The following is a 16,256-nucleotide window of genomic DNA, read 5'->3' as shown; positions in this document are numbered from 1 at the left end:
GAAGTACAAGAGAAAGAAAGAGAGAAATAAAGGAAGAGAGAAAGAAATGTCGATCCAAATAAGGGACGTGATCAATACGACACAGAAAATCAAGAACTAAAGAGCATAGTGATTTTAGTGGTTTGAAAGAAGATTGGTCCATTTCAATGACGATGATGTCAGAACAGCAGGACGTGTGAAGGTCGGTCCATTTCAATGACGATGATGTCAGAACAGCAGGAAGTGTGAAGGTCGGTCCATTTCAATGACGATGATGTCAGAACAGCAGGAAGTGTGATGGTCGGTCCGTTTCAATGACGATGATGTCAGAACAGTGGGGAGTGTAGGTCGGTCCATTTCAATGATGACGATGATGTCAGAACAACAGGAAGTGTGAAGGTCGGTCCGTTTCAATGACGATGATGATGTCAGAACAGCAGGAAGTGTGAAGGTCGGTCCGTTTCAATGACGATGATGTCAGAACAACAGGAAGTGTGAAGGTCGGTCCGTTTCAATGACGACGATGATGTCAGAACAACAGGAAGTGTGAAGAAGAAACCAGCGTTCCTCACCATTCCTTTGTGGCCACGATCTTGGCTCCGTTCTGCTCAGAGGAGTAGCGGTTACACGGGAGAATCTCAAACCCGCTGTCAGCCGCAAACATCCGCAGATACACAAATACCTGGAACAAAATGGAAAACAAACAAACAAACAAACAAGTTACAAGGAAAAGGGACTGAATCTTGTGGATAACCAACCTAATAAAATATATGTTGTTGGATCAGTTGATTGGTGAAGACTCTACTTCATTTATTATTATTTGTTGAACCTTTGTGACCTGGCATAGAGTGTAATTTGTGACTCGGTGGTGTGTTGTAATCTCACGTGTTGTTTGAAGAGCTTCTCCTGGGCTTTAGACTTGTGTAGGAAGTGGTGTCTGGACCAGTCTCCAGAGGTGAGTGCTCTGAAAGCCTTGTCCAGGTTGTCGTGCTTCTTGAACCGCTCGATAATCTCCTTCAGCTCTTCCTGTCTTCCCTTGATTGGTCTAAATCTGTCACGACATCACAGGTGTCGTCGATAACGACAAAACATTCCGGTTTCCAAATACCATTCATACTATCTAAGCAACAAGTTCTAGAAGGAAGACTATAAAGTGAATAAGAGACATGGCACATACAAAACATTTCCTGATGCATTCTAAAGTCCTCACGGTGAGTAACTGCCAGAGGTGTGGACTCGAGTCACATGACTTGGACTAGAGTCAGACTCGAGTCACATGACTTGGACTAGAGTCAGACTCGAGTCACATGACTTGGACTAGAGTCAGACTCGAGTCACATGACTTGGACTAGAGTCAGACTCGAGTCACATGACTTGGACTAGAGTCAGACTCAAGTCACAAATATGATGACTTGCAACTCAACTTGGACTTGAGCTTTTTGACTCGACCTGACACCCTCCCCAAGCCCAAATATTAAAAATGATGCTATTTAAAAAAAAAAAATAATTGTGCAGCGCATCAACTTCTTAATTTAACGGATTACAGTTTGAATCAAATAGCAGCCAATCAAATTGTGCCAGCTGAGAAAAAGTTGTGCGTGGCAGTGCAGAGGAACGTCGGGGGGGGGGGGGGGGGGGGGTGAATTCAGATGGAGCCCTTGGAAAGATGATCTCCAAAATGTTTATTTTGTGATATAAAGACGACGCTGTATCAACAACAAAACGGATTGCAACTTACAAAACATGCGGGAAGAAAATGACAGACGGAGACGCAACAATTTTACAACTTTGTTCGCCATTTGAAGATGCACAAAGAACGGTGAGTCGTGGCGAATACAGCCGACAGCGATATCATTCATAACGTTGCCAGTAGGCTAATGCAACGTTAAATCAATGAGCCTCCACACAGTCAGTCAGTGTGGGAACGTGATCATTGCACCCAAGATTGAGCTACAACTGGCTAGGCAGTTGGTAGCCTAAATCCTGCCTGATGTTACTGCTGTTCCTAAAACCATTGACATACGTTAGCCTACTGTAACCACACAGAGAGAGTGTGTGTGCGTGTGTGTGCACAATGACTAGAACTCCATAGACATCCAGTCATTGAGCTAACGCTAGCTAGCAACCTTCAAACTGCACACAGACATAAAAATGATATCCATGAGTTTAATTGCCAAAATCTCACACTCTTTAAAATCAGTCTAGAGTTTAGCAGGGGAAGCCCAGGTATTGGATGAGGATCAGAGTCAGGTTTAAGGTTAGGGTTAAGGCCCCAGACTGACCTGGTGTTCATCTTGTGTGTCTGGAAGCCCAGGTATTGGATGAGGATGAGGATCAGAGTCAGGTTTAAGGTTAAGGTTAAGGCCCCAGACTGACCTGGTGTTCATCTTGTGTGTCTGGAAGCCCAGGTAAGGGTCGAGGATGAGGCTGGTGGTGAGGTCATCGTGCTCACACAGCTCCTTGGCGGTCATCCCAGAGGACGGGATACAGCGTCGCTCCGCCTCCAGGCTGGCCGCACTGAACCCTGGGAAAAACATGAGAGTAAATGAGTACGGTGAAGTTACCCCCTAAGACCAGCGGTTCCCCAACCTTTCCCATTCCGGGGGAACACACAAATCAATATTTAAAAGCTCGAGGACACCTCGGAACCATTTTAACATGTCTTGGCGGTCATATTATGATTAACAATTTGCATTGTGAAGAGTAATGTAATATCGATTATAATACGATTAATACTCCCAACTGTTATTGATTAAAAAAAAAAACAATAAAAAAACATTTTGTAAAAGTAAATTTAAATCGCGGACCACCTGCAGCACCACTGTGGACGTTGGTCAAATTATTATTATGATTTATAAATGTTTTCTTCCACAAAATGAATAACAATTGGGAGTATAAAATCATAAGCGATGTTACATTACTTTTCACAATGCGAACTGTTAATAATAATAATAATAATAATAATAATAATAATAATAATAATAAGCCTTTAATTTGTTATATTCACTGCAAAAATGGACAACATTTGACCGCCAACATCCGGTGAAATTACAGAGGGTCGAAATTCAAACTACAGAATTATAAATATTTAACTTCCATAAAATCACAAGTGTAACACATCAAAATAAAGCTTACCTTCTTGTTAATCCGGCCGCTGTGTAAGATTTCAAAAAGGCTTTACGGCGAAAGCAAACCATCTGAGGACAGCTCCCGGCGTACAAAAGCATGAAAAACATATTTCAACCAGGCAGGTGCGCCACGAAAGTAAGAAATAGCGATATAATAAATGCCTTACCTTTGATGATCTTCTTCTGTTGGCACTCCAAAAGGTCCCAGATACATCACAAATGGTCCTTTTGTTTCGATAATGTCCTTCTTTATATCCATAAAAACTCAGTTTAGCTGGCGCGTTTCAGTCAATAATCCACCCAGTTTCCCTCCATCAAAATGCATACAAAATGAATCCCAAACGTTACTAATAAAACTTTTCCAAACAAGTCAAACAACGTTTATAAATCAAACCTTAGGTACCCTAATACGTCAATAAACGATACAAATGAAGACGGAGAATCGTTATCGTCTTTACCGGAGAAAAATACCAAAGAACGCGCGCTCTTCCACGCGCTTGGAAACACTACAGCCAAAATGGGAGCCACCTAGAAAAACTACAATTTCTGGCTCATTTTTCCAAAAACCAGGAAAAAGGAAACAAACTGAAGCCACGGACTGAAAATGGGACAGGATTACCTGAACGTGTCCAATAAGAAACTCTTTGTTTTTTGCTGCAAAATGTTTTCCCATTGTAAAATGTTTTGATACGGTGTACACTTATGAATATGACCCACATATGATAGAATATATTCCCAGTCCCAGTACTCACGGCGGCTACATCTCCTGCTGCCAGTCCCTGGTCGGAGAGAGCTCCTCTGTGGGTGTAGCTGCTGCTGGGAGCGGGTCTGGCTCTGGCTCACGGGCTGCTGCTCACTGGTGGAGTACCTGCTGCCATTCAACACCATGCTCTTGGATTGGCCCAGCCACTTCATACCCACAAGCCCCCAGGTCCAGTTGCATCGAGTCTCTGAGTTGAGGGAGCACTCAGAGTGGGGAAGACTGGAAGCTAGGGGCCGTCACCTGGGGTGGGAAGAGGAATGGATGAAGGCCTGGTTAGAGACCACACACACACACACCATCTCATTACATCATCCAGTCATACTGAAGACATGGTCTCCACCCTGAAGAGATGGGTGTGGGCCCGATCAAAGTGCCTGCGTACCCATAATTTCAGTCCGAGCCAGCCCTAGCATTTTGGGGCCCCTACGAGAAATTGTTGCCCCCCACCTTGCGAGCAAATCCCTTTAGCCCTCCCCCCCACCGGACAGCAGAGAAAAAAATGTTTTAGAATTAATTTCCTGCCATTCTACACATTTTGCCATGGGGCGAAGAGAAGATTTAGCAATTTTATAACTTCATGCAATTATACTGATTTTGCCAATAGGGCAGAAACAAAAACGAGCAGTTTTACAGCTCATTTCCTGCAAATCTATAAATTTTTCCATATGGTGGAGAGAAATGTTTGCAGTTTTTAATATGATATTTGAGTGAGAGACAAACTAAAAATCAAAAGTGGTCGGTAATTTAACCATGATTACTACAAGTTTAGATAGCTAGCCGCAAGACTAACTTACGAATATATAAAAAAAATAGCTGACAAGGGCTAATTGAGTGACTGTCAGTGAATGATATGAGAGAAACTGCTGATGCACAACCACATTTAGAAATTGCAACTTGTGTATTTGGTGAGGTGACGCTGCAACATGTCCCCTGTGCAACTAGAGGCGACTTGATCTCCTTCACGCCACACAGAAACACATACAAAGCTCTCCCTCACCCACCATTTGGCCAAATATGACCATAACGATATCCTTCGGATTCCTGCTTACAGGGAAAAATTCAAAACAGGAAGTACCAGTGACGGAAGTGGTCTGATGAAGCGGTTGCTAAGCTACAGGACAATTCAAAACAGGAAGTACCAGTGACGGAAGTGGTCCGATGAAGCGGTTGCTAAGCTACAGGACAATTCAAAACAGGAAGTACCAGTGACGGAAGTGGTCCGATGAAGCGGTTGCTAAGCTATAGGACAATTCAAAACAGGAAGTACCAGTGACGGAAGTGGTCCGATGAAGCGGTTGCTAAGCTACAGGACAATTCAAAACAGGAAGTACCAGTGACGGAAGTGGTCCGATGAAGCGGTTGCTAAGCTACAGGACAATTCAAAACAGGAAGTACCAGTGACGGAAGTGGTCCGATGAAGCGGTTGCTAAGCTACAGGACTGTTTCGCTAGCACAGACTGGAATATGTTCCGAGAGTCAAACGATAACATTGAAGAGTTTACCACATCAGTCGCCGGCTTCATTAACTCGTGTGGTGTTCGGGTCTGTGGGACCAATTTTCAACGTTTACTAAAAAATAAATATATACTATGATTTATTTTTTTCAACCTGAGACTCATTGGCCTTGGCTCATTTTCATTGAGGGCACACTGTGCTGTGAAACTACACAATGTCATGCGGGAACCTGCACAATGTTCTTACAGTACATTATTTTGATACATTGTAAAAACCTCTATTTCCCCACACTTTACCCCAGCCAGGTGCAAATTGGGGGAGGGACACAACAAATAAATATCTTTGCATGTGTGACTCCTTACCACAATCAATCAGTATTGGAAAATATAATCTCTGCTCAGAGGGCCTTAGAAACAATTTTCGCAGAGAGAGAAGCTAGTGTGAAAGGAGAGTCTTCCACTTTGGAATGAGGATCATGTCTCAGAATCTAACAGTGAGTTGTAAGAAGAGGATGAGATTGACCCTCAGCCAGCCCCAGGGCCAGCCCCAGGACCAGCCCCAGGACCAGGACCAGCCCCAGGGCCAGCCCCAGGGCCAGCCCCAGGGCCAGTCCCAGGGCCAGGCTGTCAGCAACTAGCTCATCATCAGCCTGCAGGAGGAGAAATATGGACGTTAAAAAAATGGTGAAATTGAATGGTGTTCTTGCCCAAGGAATGCCCCCCCGCATGACTGTTAACGGGGAGGATGCAACCAGGGTCGACACGGATGGCGGTTACTCATTTCATACAAGTAGTGTAGGACATAAAGTCTTCTCTTCAACTGTTCATCCCAGACACCATACAGAAAATCATTCTGGAATGCACTCATTTTGGAGGGAAGGTGTGTTTTTGGAGAGATGGAAGGAGATGGACCAAACTCATCAACAACAAGACTTCCATATGCCATTGAAACCAGTAGTGTATTTTCTAAAGACATATACCATTGAAACCAGTAGTCTATTGTTTTATAAAGACATATACCATTGAAACCAGTAGTCTATTGTTTTATAAAGACATATACCATTGAAACCAGTAGTCTATTGTTTTATAAAGACATATACCATTGAAACCAGTAGTGTATTTTCTAAAGACATATACCATTGAAACCAGTAGTCTATTGTTTTATAAAGACATATACCATTGAAACCAGTAGTCTATTGTTTTATAAAGACATATACCATTGAAACCAGTAGTCTATTGTTTTATAAAGACATATACCATTGAAACCAGTAGTCTATTGTTTTATAACGACATATACCATTGAAACCAGTAGTCTATTGTTTTCTAAAGACATATACCATTGAAACCAGTAGTCTATTGTTTTATAAAGACATATACCATTGAAACCAGTAGTCTATTGTTTTATAAAGACATATACCATTGAAACCAGTAGACTCTTTCTCTCAGGTTCTGTTGGTTTTCAACATTCTCTCATTGTCTGGTAGCCAGATGCCCATTCACCCATACCCTACTGCACTAATAATGTTAACAAATAATAGTTGATCAACATTTGACACTAAAGTGTTCTGATTGTTTTATTTTTATGTAGCCTAGGCCTACTGGTTGTATGAATTTGTGATCCATCATTCCGGAGTCTGGTTTGGCCATTTCTTTCTGGACAATAGAATAGAGCAACTTTTCTACAATGGGGGGGATGGTAGATTGACGTAGCTTTCCCTAGGAGTCTTTCTTATAGACACACCACCTAAGTAAATTGAATTAAATTGCCAAAATTACATAGCCTAATTAACCTACTCCTGTCTGTACAGAACTAAATCAAATCATTTATATAAGCTACTAAAGCATGATTTGGCCACAGAGGGTCATTAGCTTCCCCTAGCCGTAATTAATATATTTTTAAATCACATTGCCTACAGTTGGAAGGAAAAGCAGCCCGCTTGGTAAATACCCTAATAGATGATTGAGTTGTGACAGTCAGTGTAAAGTAAAAGACGGCCCAGCCAGGCATATCGCAATATTTATCAATTCAATGGCGGGAGAACCTAGTTTGGAAAAGCAAAATGGCTACTGTTTTTTAAAAAGAGAAGAAAATGAAAAGACGAACCTATGGTTTAGTTCTAAACTTAATAGATGGGAACAACAGTAGGCCTACAGCCCATCTCCTAAGCACCAGCGGAGAGCATCGTCCACATCCCCGGGTGAGTGCTCACCGAGCATTATTCACTACTCAGGTCGGGTCAGTACCATTTAAAATGTTTTTTATTATATAGATTCATTTCCTCCTCCAGTTTAGACGTCATATTCCATGTGTGTCTCCCCGTCCTCATAGGGTCATTATATGGACAACGTCATGTTAATTGATCCGTTTGTCAGTGTCTGCGATGCTACCCTGTCATTTGGCGTATTAAATTATCATTTATTTTTTTTAATTGTAAAATGTCTCCAGTCATTACAGTGTAGTAGAATTGCATGAAATGTATCCCCCCCCAAAAAAAACATATAGCCTATAGCTCAGGCCTCTACGCTATACTGCTCAGCCACGCATTGTGAACAGTGCTTGAGTTATATTATGAGTCTAAATTACAACTCTCCAATCTACTCATCGCATTAGGATTAGTAGGCTATATTACATAGGTCTGCAAACACATGGAATGAGTTATATTATTAGTCTAAATTACAACTATCCAATCATCACATCAGGATTAGTAGGCTATATTACATAGGTCTGCAAACACATGGAATGCTTTATTGTAAAAAGGTCCATTTGTTAAATGGTGAACGTTACCTTCGCCAAACTTGAAAGACACGCAACAGGCTAATGATTTTTCTGTTCGTTACTTGGCTTCAAAGTGCGCGGTAAGGACACGTTTATCGCATCCTCAACTTGCATGTTCTGTTAAAATTAAATAGCATCATTTAAAAATGTGATTTCGTGTCATTCTGAGCACGGTGGGTGGATGCCCGAATCAGGTTACACAGCCAATGCATATGGGACCCGTCTCATTTACAGAAACCCTGCAGCAACACTCACATCTGTAGCCATGAAATGCTTTGAAAAAGGCTGGTCATGGCTCACAACACCATCATCCCAGACACCCTGGACCAACCCAACAGATGACCCAGTCTCTATTCCACTCCAAACTGCATCAGCAGTTGGATATATCCAACGTACGCATCAAATTGTACACTTAGATTTGACAGAAATAGTAGCAAAAAAGGTGAAAATGTTGAACTTTTATTACACGCATATGCAGTAAACATTTTGGGATTACATAATGAAAAGATGGACTGCAGAATTACGCAGCATTGACGCGTTAGTCCCCTCCTGTACTTCCTGTTCACCCCAGGACTGCGTCGCCAGGCACGACTCCAAAAACACCATCAGCAAGTTCTCTGACGACACGACGGTGTTAGGCCTGGTCACCAACGACAATAAGACCGCCTGTAGGGGAGGTGGTCAGTGACCTAGCAGTGTGTTGCCAGGACAACAACCTTTCCTTCAACGTGTCAACAAGACAAAAAGGAGCTGATGGTGGACTACAGGAAACGGAGGGCCTGAGCCACGCCCCCAATCTACATCGACGGGACTGTAGTGGAGCGGGTTGAAAGTTCCTCATGGTCCACACACACCAACACGGTCGTTAAGAAGGCACGACAACGCCTCTTCCCTCTCAGGAGGCTGCAAAAAGATGTGTCATGGTTCATCAGATCCTCCAAAAAGTTCTACAGCTGCACCATTGAGAGCATCTTGACTGACTGCGTCACCGCCTGATATGGCAACTGCTTGGCATCCGACCACAAGATGCTACAGGGGGTAGTGTGTACGGCCCAGTACATCCATGGTGTCGACCACAAGGTGCTACAGAGGGTAGTGTGTACGGCCTAGTACATCCATGGTGTCGACCACAAGGTGCTACAGAGGGTAGTGCGTACGGCCCAGTACATCCATGGTGTCGACCGCAAGGTGCTACAGAGGGTAGTGTGTACGGCCTAGTACATCCATGGTGTCGAACACAAGGTGCTACAGAGGGTAGTGCGTACGGCCCAGTACATCCATGGTGTCGACCGCAAGGTGCTACAGAGGGTAGTGGGTACGGCCCAGTACATCCATGGTGTCGACCTCCCTGCCATCCAGGACCTCTATATCAGTTGGTGTCGGAAGGCCCTAAAAATTGTCAGACTCCTGCCACCCAAGTCATAGACTGTTCTCTCTGCTACCGCACGGCAAGCGGTACCGATGCACCAAACCTGGAATAGGGCGGTATCCATTTCTCCCCAATACCTTCATACCATCCTTGGGTTTACGGTATTACCAAATGTTTACATAAACAAGAAGACCGCAGATAGGGTGGGAATCAAGGCTTTAACTCTGCATGATGGCAAACGAACAAACAGCATTACGTTTCTTCAAATATAAAACACGCAACTTCCGATTGCAAATAGATAGTTGTTTTTCTTATTAAATATTTACTAAGTGAGAGAAGGTTTAGGCCTCCTGGAATGGAAATTATTAGCAGTTGCTGCTTCCAAAAACAGGACAAAACAGTGTAGCCTACGACACAAGATACAAAATATAACAAAACTATTAAATAAGAAACAACAGCAAGAACTACAATCAGACTTTTGTTCAGCAGCATGAATATTGTACCTACTGATCAACAAAAAGATAAATAAAAAAAATAAAAAAATATATAAATAAAACTTAGGCCTTCGAAATGACCAGCAGCTTAGATGCCAGGTACAATAGGACAGTCAAAATAGCTAATTGTTAGCATGTTCACCGACCGATCTTAAAAACAAATAATACCAAATAGTAGTAAACAATAAGAATAGTTCAGCACTGAATTGCACATGTTGAGGTAAATAAAAGCACCCGACACGAAAACCTGGACCTCTCATCGGACTCTGTTGTAAAGGTCCAGAATTTCTGTTTTTGATGAATATTTTCTCAGCTTGTACTGGGGGGGGGTCCTAATGTGTGGATCATGTCCTCCAACGCCTTCTTTTCCACCGGGTGGAACCATGTATATGGAAACAGCATCCGTGCACTTTGTCCACCAGGTGGTGGTTTTTTGTATTGAACGCTGAACAAAAAATATTTTTTAAAAACGCAACAAGTTGTTGGTTCCATGTTTTATGAGCTGAAATAAAAGATCACAGAAATGTTCCAGACGCACAACAAAAAACGAAGCTTATTTCACTAAAATGTTGTACACTAATTAGTTTACATCCCTGTTAAGTGAGCATTTCTTCTTTGCCAAGATAATCGCTTCACACCTGACAGATGTGCCATATCACGAAGATGAAATAGTTAACGAACTAGCGACCTGGACTTTTTGCATTGACCACACCCCTTTGCTCTGCCTTATGACTCATCACATATGCTGCTGGTATTGTTTATTATTCATCCTGTTGCCTAGTTACTTTACCCCTACCTACAGTGCATTCGGAAAGTATTCAGACCCCTTCACTTTAAAAAAAAAAAAAAAAAGCATTAAATAAAAAATTTTACAGGTAGCGATGCACCGATTTTACATTTTTGACCGATACCGATATTCAATATTTTCCTTAACAGAAAAACCCGATAACCGATATTTTACATTTTAGCGGACTTAAGCATTTTAGTACAGTTAACGTTAAATACTTGAAACACACACTGACCAAAATGTTATTTTGTTGGCATTTAAGTATGTCCCCATTACTAGTAAAACATCATCAAAACCTATTTCTTTCACTTACTCGCTGTGCTGTTTTGTTGTTCATTTGTTCAGTCATTTCATTCTCAACCAGGATTTCATTATACATGTCAAGTAGTGAAGTGCCATGACAGAGTGTATCACGTCTGTTGTATTGTTGAGCAGGTGTCTCAGTGCCATGACAGAGGGTATCACGTCTGCTGTTTTGTTGAGCAGGTGTCTCAGTGCCATGACAGAGGGTATCACGTCTGCTGTTTTGTTGAGCAGGTGTCTCAGTGCCATGACAGAGGGTATCACGTCTGCTGTCTTGTTGAACAGGTGTCTCAGTGCCATGACAGAGGGTATCACGCCTGCTGTTTTGTTGAGCAGTGCCGTGACAGAGGGTATCACGTCTGCTGCAGACACAGTTGATGAGCTTATTTCTCCAGTCAGTTGTTCGAAAGGAGCTAGGAGGGTGTTCATGTTCCCAGGTTTCAAACATGTTCTCATATGCCATTGAAAATGGCAGCAGCGGTAGGAGAACCAGCACATTCTTGAGCAACGCAATTACGTCTTTCCTCAGTACGAAATACTCCTCGTTTAGTCATGATTGCACAGCCAGGCACGACTCCAACACAATTATCAAATTTGCAGATGACACAACAGTGGTAGGCCTGATCACCAACAACGACGAGACAGCCTATAGGGAGGTCAGAGACCTGACCGCGTGGTCAGTGGAGCAGTTTGAGAGCTTCAAGTTCCTTGGTATCCACATCAACAAGCTAACATGGTCAAAACACTCCAAGGCAGTCGTGAAGAGGGCACGACAAAACCTATTTCCCCCTTTGGAGACTGAAGAGATTTGGCATGGGTCCTCAGATCCTCAAAAGGTTCTACAGCTGTACCATTGAGAGCATCCTGCCTGGTTGCATCACCGCCTGGTTTGGCAACTGTTCAGCCTCCGACCGCAAGGCACTACGGAGGGTAATGCGTACGGCCCAGTACATCACTGGGGCCAAGCTTCCTTCCATCCAGGACCTCTATACCAGGGGTGTCAGAGGAAGGTCCTAAAAATGGTCAAAGACTCCAGCCACCCTAGTAATACACTATTCTCTCTGCTACCGCACGGCAAGCGGTAACGGAGCGTCATGTCTAGGTCCAAGAGGCTTCTACACAGCTTCTACCCCCAAGCCATAAGACTCCTAAATATGTAATTTTTTCAGTTATGAACATATTCTTATTTTCAATGACGGTCTAGGAACCATGTTCAGGGGCAGAACAACATTTTTTTACCTTGTCAGCTTGGAGATTCTATCTGGCAACCTTTCAGGTTACTAGTCCAACGCTCTAACCACTAGGCTACCTGCCGACCAATGGACATTAGACTGGTAGAAATCTGTCCTTTGGTCTGATGATTCCAAATTAGATTTTTGGTTCCAACTGCTATGTCCTTGTGAGACGCAGAGTAGGGTGAATGCATGATCTCTGCATGTGTGGTTCCCACTGCGAAGCATGGAGGTGGTGGTGTGATGGTATGGGGGTGCTTTGCTGTGACACTATTGGTGATTTATTTAGAATTCAAGGTACACTTCACCAGCATGGCTACTACCGCATTCTGAAGAAACATGCCATCCCATCTGGTTTACGCTTAGTGGGACTATCATTTGATTTTCAACAGGACAATGACCCAACACACCTCCAGGCTGTGCAAGGGCTATTTTACCAAGAAGGAGAGTGATGGTGTGCTGCATCAGATGACCTCAGCCGAATTGAGACGGTTTGGGATGAGATGGACCACAGAGTGAAGGAAAAGCAGCCAACAAGTGCTCAGTATATGTGGGAACTCCTTCAAGACTGTTGGAAAAGCATTCCAGGTTAAGCTGGTCAACTCAATTCCAAGAACGTGCAAAGTTGTCATCAAGGCAAAGGGTGGATACTTTGAAGAATCAAAAATATATTTTGATTTGTTCAACACTTTTTTGGTAACTACATTATTCCATTTGTTATTTCATAGTTGATGTCTTCACTATTATTCTACAATGTAGAAAATAGTAAAAAAACAAATAAAAACCCTTGAATGAGTAGGTGTCCAAAACTTTTGACTGGTACTGTATATCTTATTGTCCCAGGGAAGACAGGATGGCCTCAATTTCAAGCCCTGGAGGGTATTATTTTAGAAAAAGACCAAAAGTATTTAGGTGTAATTGTAACGTTTCAATATTTCACAGGCAACCAAGGGTGGTGCACCAACCTCCAGGCAAGCCTTAAAGGGGCCGTGTTGTATTTTGAGACAGGCCTACATTGTCTGATGCTCTATGGGAAGAAAGATAGTAATGCATTTGATTTGTGTTAGACCTGTTTTTATGTGTGTGTGTGTGTGTGGGGGGGGGGGTCTTGAGCTTTCGGACAAGTAAAAAAAAATATATATATATATCATATTTCCTACTTGCTAAAAACGTTAAACCCTGATATCTTTCGATAATTCTTCTCTCTGCATTGTTGGGAAAGTCCGTAAGTAAGCATTTCACTGTTAGTCTACACCTGTTGTATTTACAAAGCATGTGACAAATAAAAAAGTTATAGTTTAACTCTCAACAGTAAATTGAGACCCAGAATGAGTCCCCCCCCCCCAAAGAAAATCTATATAATAATCTAAAATATAAATGGTGTAGAATCTTCAGATTCTGATTTAGATTATATCTGCAGCGCCACTTAGTGGTCGAATGAGGGAAGCCGCTTTGGCCGACTCAAATTTGGTACGTTTGAGACGTGCGTGATGATGTCTTATTTGCCAGCCAGATACACACGTAACAATAAAATATTGATCGGAAGTTAAACTAATGGGCAATAGAAGCCATGCATTTATTTTATGGAACAATAGATTTGGTAACACTTCTTTAGCTAGCTACACCCTTGAACACTAGCAACTGAAATACGCCCCGGCGTAACGTCAGTACAAGCTAACAACAACACAAGAGGTTGTACTGACAGGGCCTCGTCAAAAAACAGCTGGCAAATTAGTGCAACACCTCATTCTGAGGGGTATATCAATGTCAGAAACGTTACCACATAATGTGCGAGTTAACGTTCGCTAGTTAGTTGACTGTTTTGAGAAAAGTGTTCAACGAGGAACCCGGAAGGACACCACTGATACATGTTTGCCAACTTTCCATTTCAAACAGAGGCCTTATGATAGCCAACTGGCCGTTAATGTAGTCTATTTGCATGTCAGAGGGTGGACATTACACAATATTTAGCGATGTTACATAGCTATGTAGGTTGGCCCGGCATTAGTTTAACAAATTATGGATGGCTTAAACTTGAAAGCGACTAACTATTTACAGAAAGTTGACATACATCTCACTCACCGGCACTGATAATATTCGTTTCAATGCCTTGGTGTTAACAGGGTTTAGTAATGTTAGTTAGCTAACAATCAATAACAGTAAAGTAAAACACCCGTGTTAACTAGCTAAAGCAAATAATCTGTATAGCTAGCTAATTATCTACCAGTTAGATAGGTACCGAAACAATCTAGCTAGTGATTTTCAACACAAAAGTCGAGCGTAAATACACCTCTAATATACAAACATTGTACGATAAACACGTAGCTAAACGTTAACTATCTGTTTTTGAAAAGCAAAATAGACAAAACACTCGCCCAGGCCCAATAACCGAGGTTAGCTAGCCAGCTAGCATGGCTAACGCTAGTTCAGGAAAACTGACTAGCTTGTCCATATCTCGTTTGTTTTCTTTATTACTAGGTAACTTACTATCATGGCTGAGTTTGGATGTTTAATAGTGCTCTAGTTATCTACATTACCGGACAAATGTTACAGTAACTAGCTGGCTACAAAACGGCACAGTTGTTAGCGAGGTAACTTACGTTCTGAAAACATTTTTCCACCCATAGAAAAGTGTCAGGGACGTCTTGCAACGACCATTCACCGATTGAACAAATAACGTAAAAATACTCACTAAATATTTATTCCAAGATGAGCAGGAACATTAGATAATCCTTCAACAACAACAAAAAAAATAATCCAGAATTGGTACGACACTGTAATCGGAAAAAAATATCGTCGGAAACAAAACATTTCAGAAATTAAGATAAAAATTCAAGATGGCGGCTATAGCACAGGGAGCGAGGAGAAAGGCGAAGCACTGCCATCCAGAAGAAATAGACCCGAGGAATACTCCAGCCATTCGGCATCAATCATGTCCAATAGTTTAAGATTAAACATAATGTAATTGTCATAACGACTTTAATATAAGTTAACTGATGATTTCGAGAAATAAAACACTATTAATTCCTGATTTTGTAAAAAAAAAAAAAATCGGATGTACACAAAAGTAGTGCTGCATAAACAAACCTCTAAAGCGCTTCCTAAGAATCCAACGACAGCTGATAGGATCTACGCTCTTCTGCAGTCACACTCCGATAGAAAGCAAGTGAAGAGCAGCAAATATCGTGCAATAAGTCTATCTGCATAAAGATGGCATGTGAGCACAAAGGACTATTCTATACGGCAATACTACATTGACTCTCACCACTACTCTTTTTTTTCCCCAAGTACAATTTAACCAGTTGTTCAGAAACCGGTTTCCCGGTCGACCTATCTATGGCACAAATTGATGTGCGGTAGCTATGGTTCTAAGGTACTTGTAGTTAAATCCATACACGACAGCAAACGATATATCTATAAATCTGGGCACAGAGGGGTAATACAGAAATCTGCAATATAAACGACATTATTTGTCTAATCTCTGCTGAGGTCATGTTCAAAGCATAATATTCTTAATCATGCAAAAAATAAAGAAGCTAACGCTGCCAGCTGTAAGACTTTCTCTCACACACACAACTGGGCCGATTTGGCTACAATGGGTGAATTGCCCTGTCCTGATGGACTTGCAAGACATTCTGCACCAAATTTTCAAACGAAGCAAGATATTTCAGGGTTGTTGTCCTTTCTTATTTGACAGTGTAGATCAGTGCCCAAACCTATGTAATTCCATGGTAGTCGGAGTAATGACACATTTGTAACATGTACCAGTTTGCAATGTGTCATACACTGACTTTCCAATTGAAAATATTATAATAAATTGCAGTAGCATACAAGTTGTGCATTTCCATTTCACGCTTCGCTCTGTTGCATTTTTAAAACCCAACTCCTTGAGTATGGTGGATGTGGGTGTTCACTGCTTTTTAAACTGGGCATTATATCCTTCCCGGGGGGGGGGGGGGGGGGGGGGGGGG

The 16,256-nt window shown here is 42.1% G+C and overlaps 1 protein-coding gene across 6 annotated transcripts in view; it reads right to left on the bottom strand.

Moving 5' to 3' along the window:
- Positions 1-16,225, bottom strand: part of LOC110526840 (histone-lysine N-methyltransferase KMT5B) — a 28,186-nt gene extending 11,961 nt beyond the window's left edge. For 2 of the 6 annotated variants that reach the window (XM_036981628.1, XM_036981631.1), the window contains exons 1-5: positions 14,978-16,225; positions 3,860-4,110; positions 2,356-2,503; positions 865-1,030; positions 552-661 (exon numbers count right to left, since the gene is read on the bottom strand). In XM_036981628.1, coding sequence (XP_036837523.1) covers positions 552-661; positions 865-1,030; positions 2,356-2,503; positions 3,860-4,022 — 587 coding nt within the window. In that variant the 5' untranslated portion in view covers positions 4,023-4,110; positions 14,978-16,225. Of the gene's footprint in view, positions 1-551; positions 662-864; positions 1,031-2,261; positions 2,322-2,355; positions 2,504-3,114; positions 3,250-3,859; positions 4,111-14,885 lie in introns of those variants that run through there. The other 4 variants (XM_036981629.1, XM_036981630.1, XM_036981632.1 and 1 more) reach the window with 4 other exon arrangements.
- Positions 16,226-16,256: the final 31 nt, after the last annotated feature.

Source organism: Oncorhynchus mykiss, chromosome 6, assembly GCF_013265735.2.
Source record: "Oncorhynchus mykiss isolate Arlee chromosome 6, USDA_OmykA_1.1, whole genome shotgun sequence".
Lineage (NCBI taxonomy): Eukaryota > Metazoa > Chordata > Actinopteri > Salmoniformes > Salmonidae > Oncorhynchus > Oncorhynchus mykiss.
Note: the sequence above shows the minus strand (reverse complement) of the source record. Positions and strands in the feature narration are given on the sequence as shown.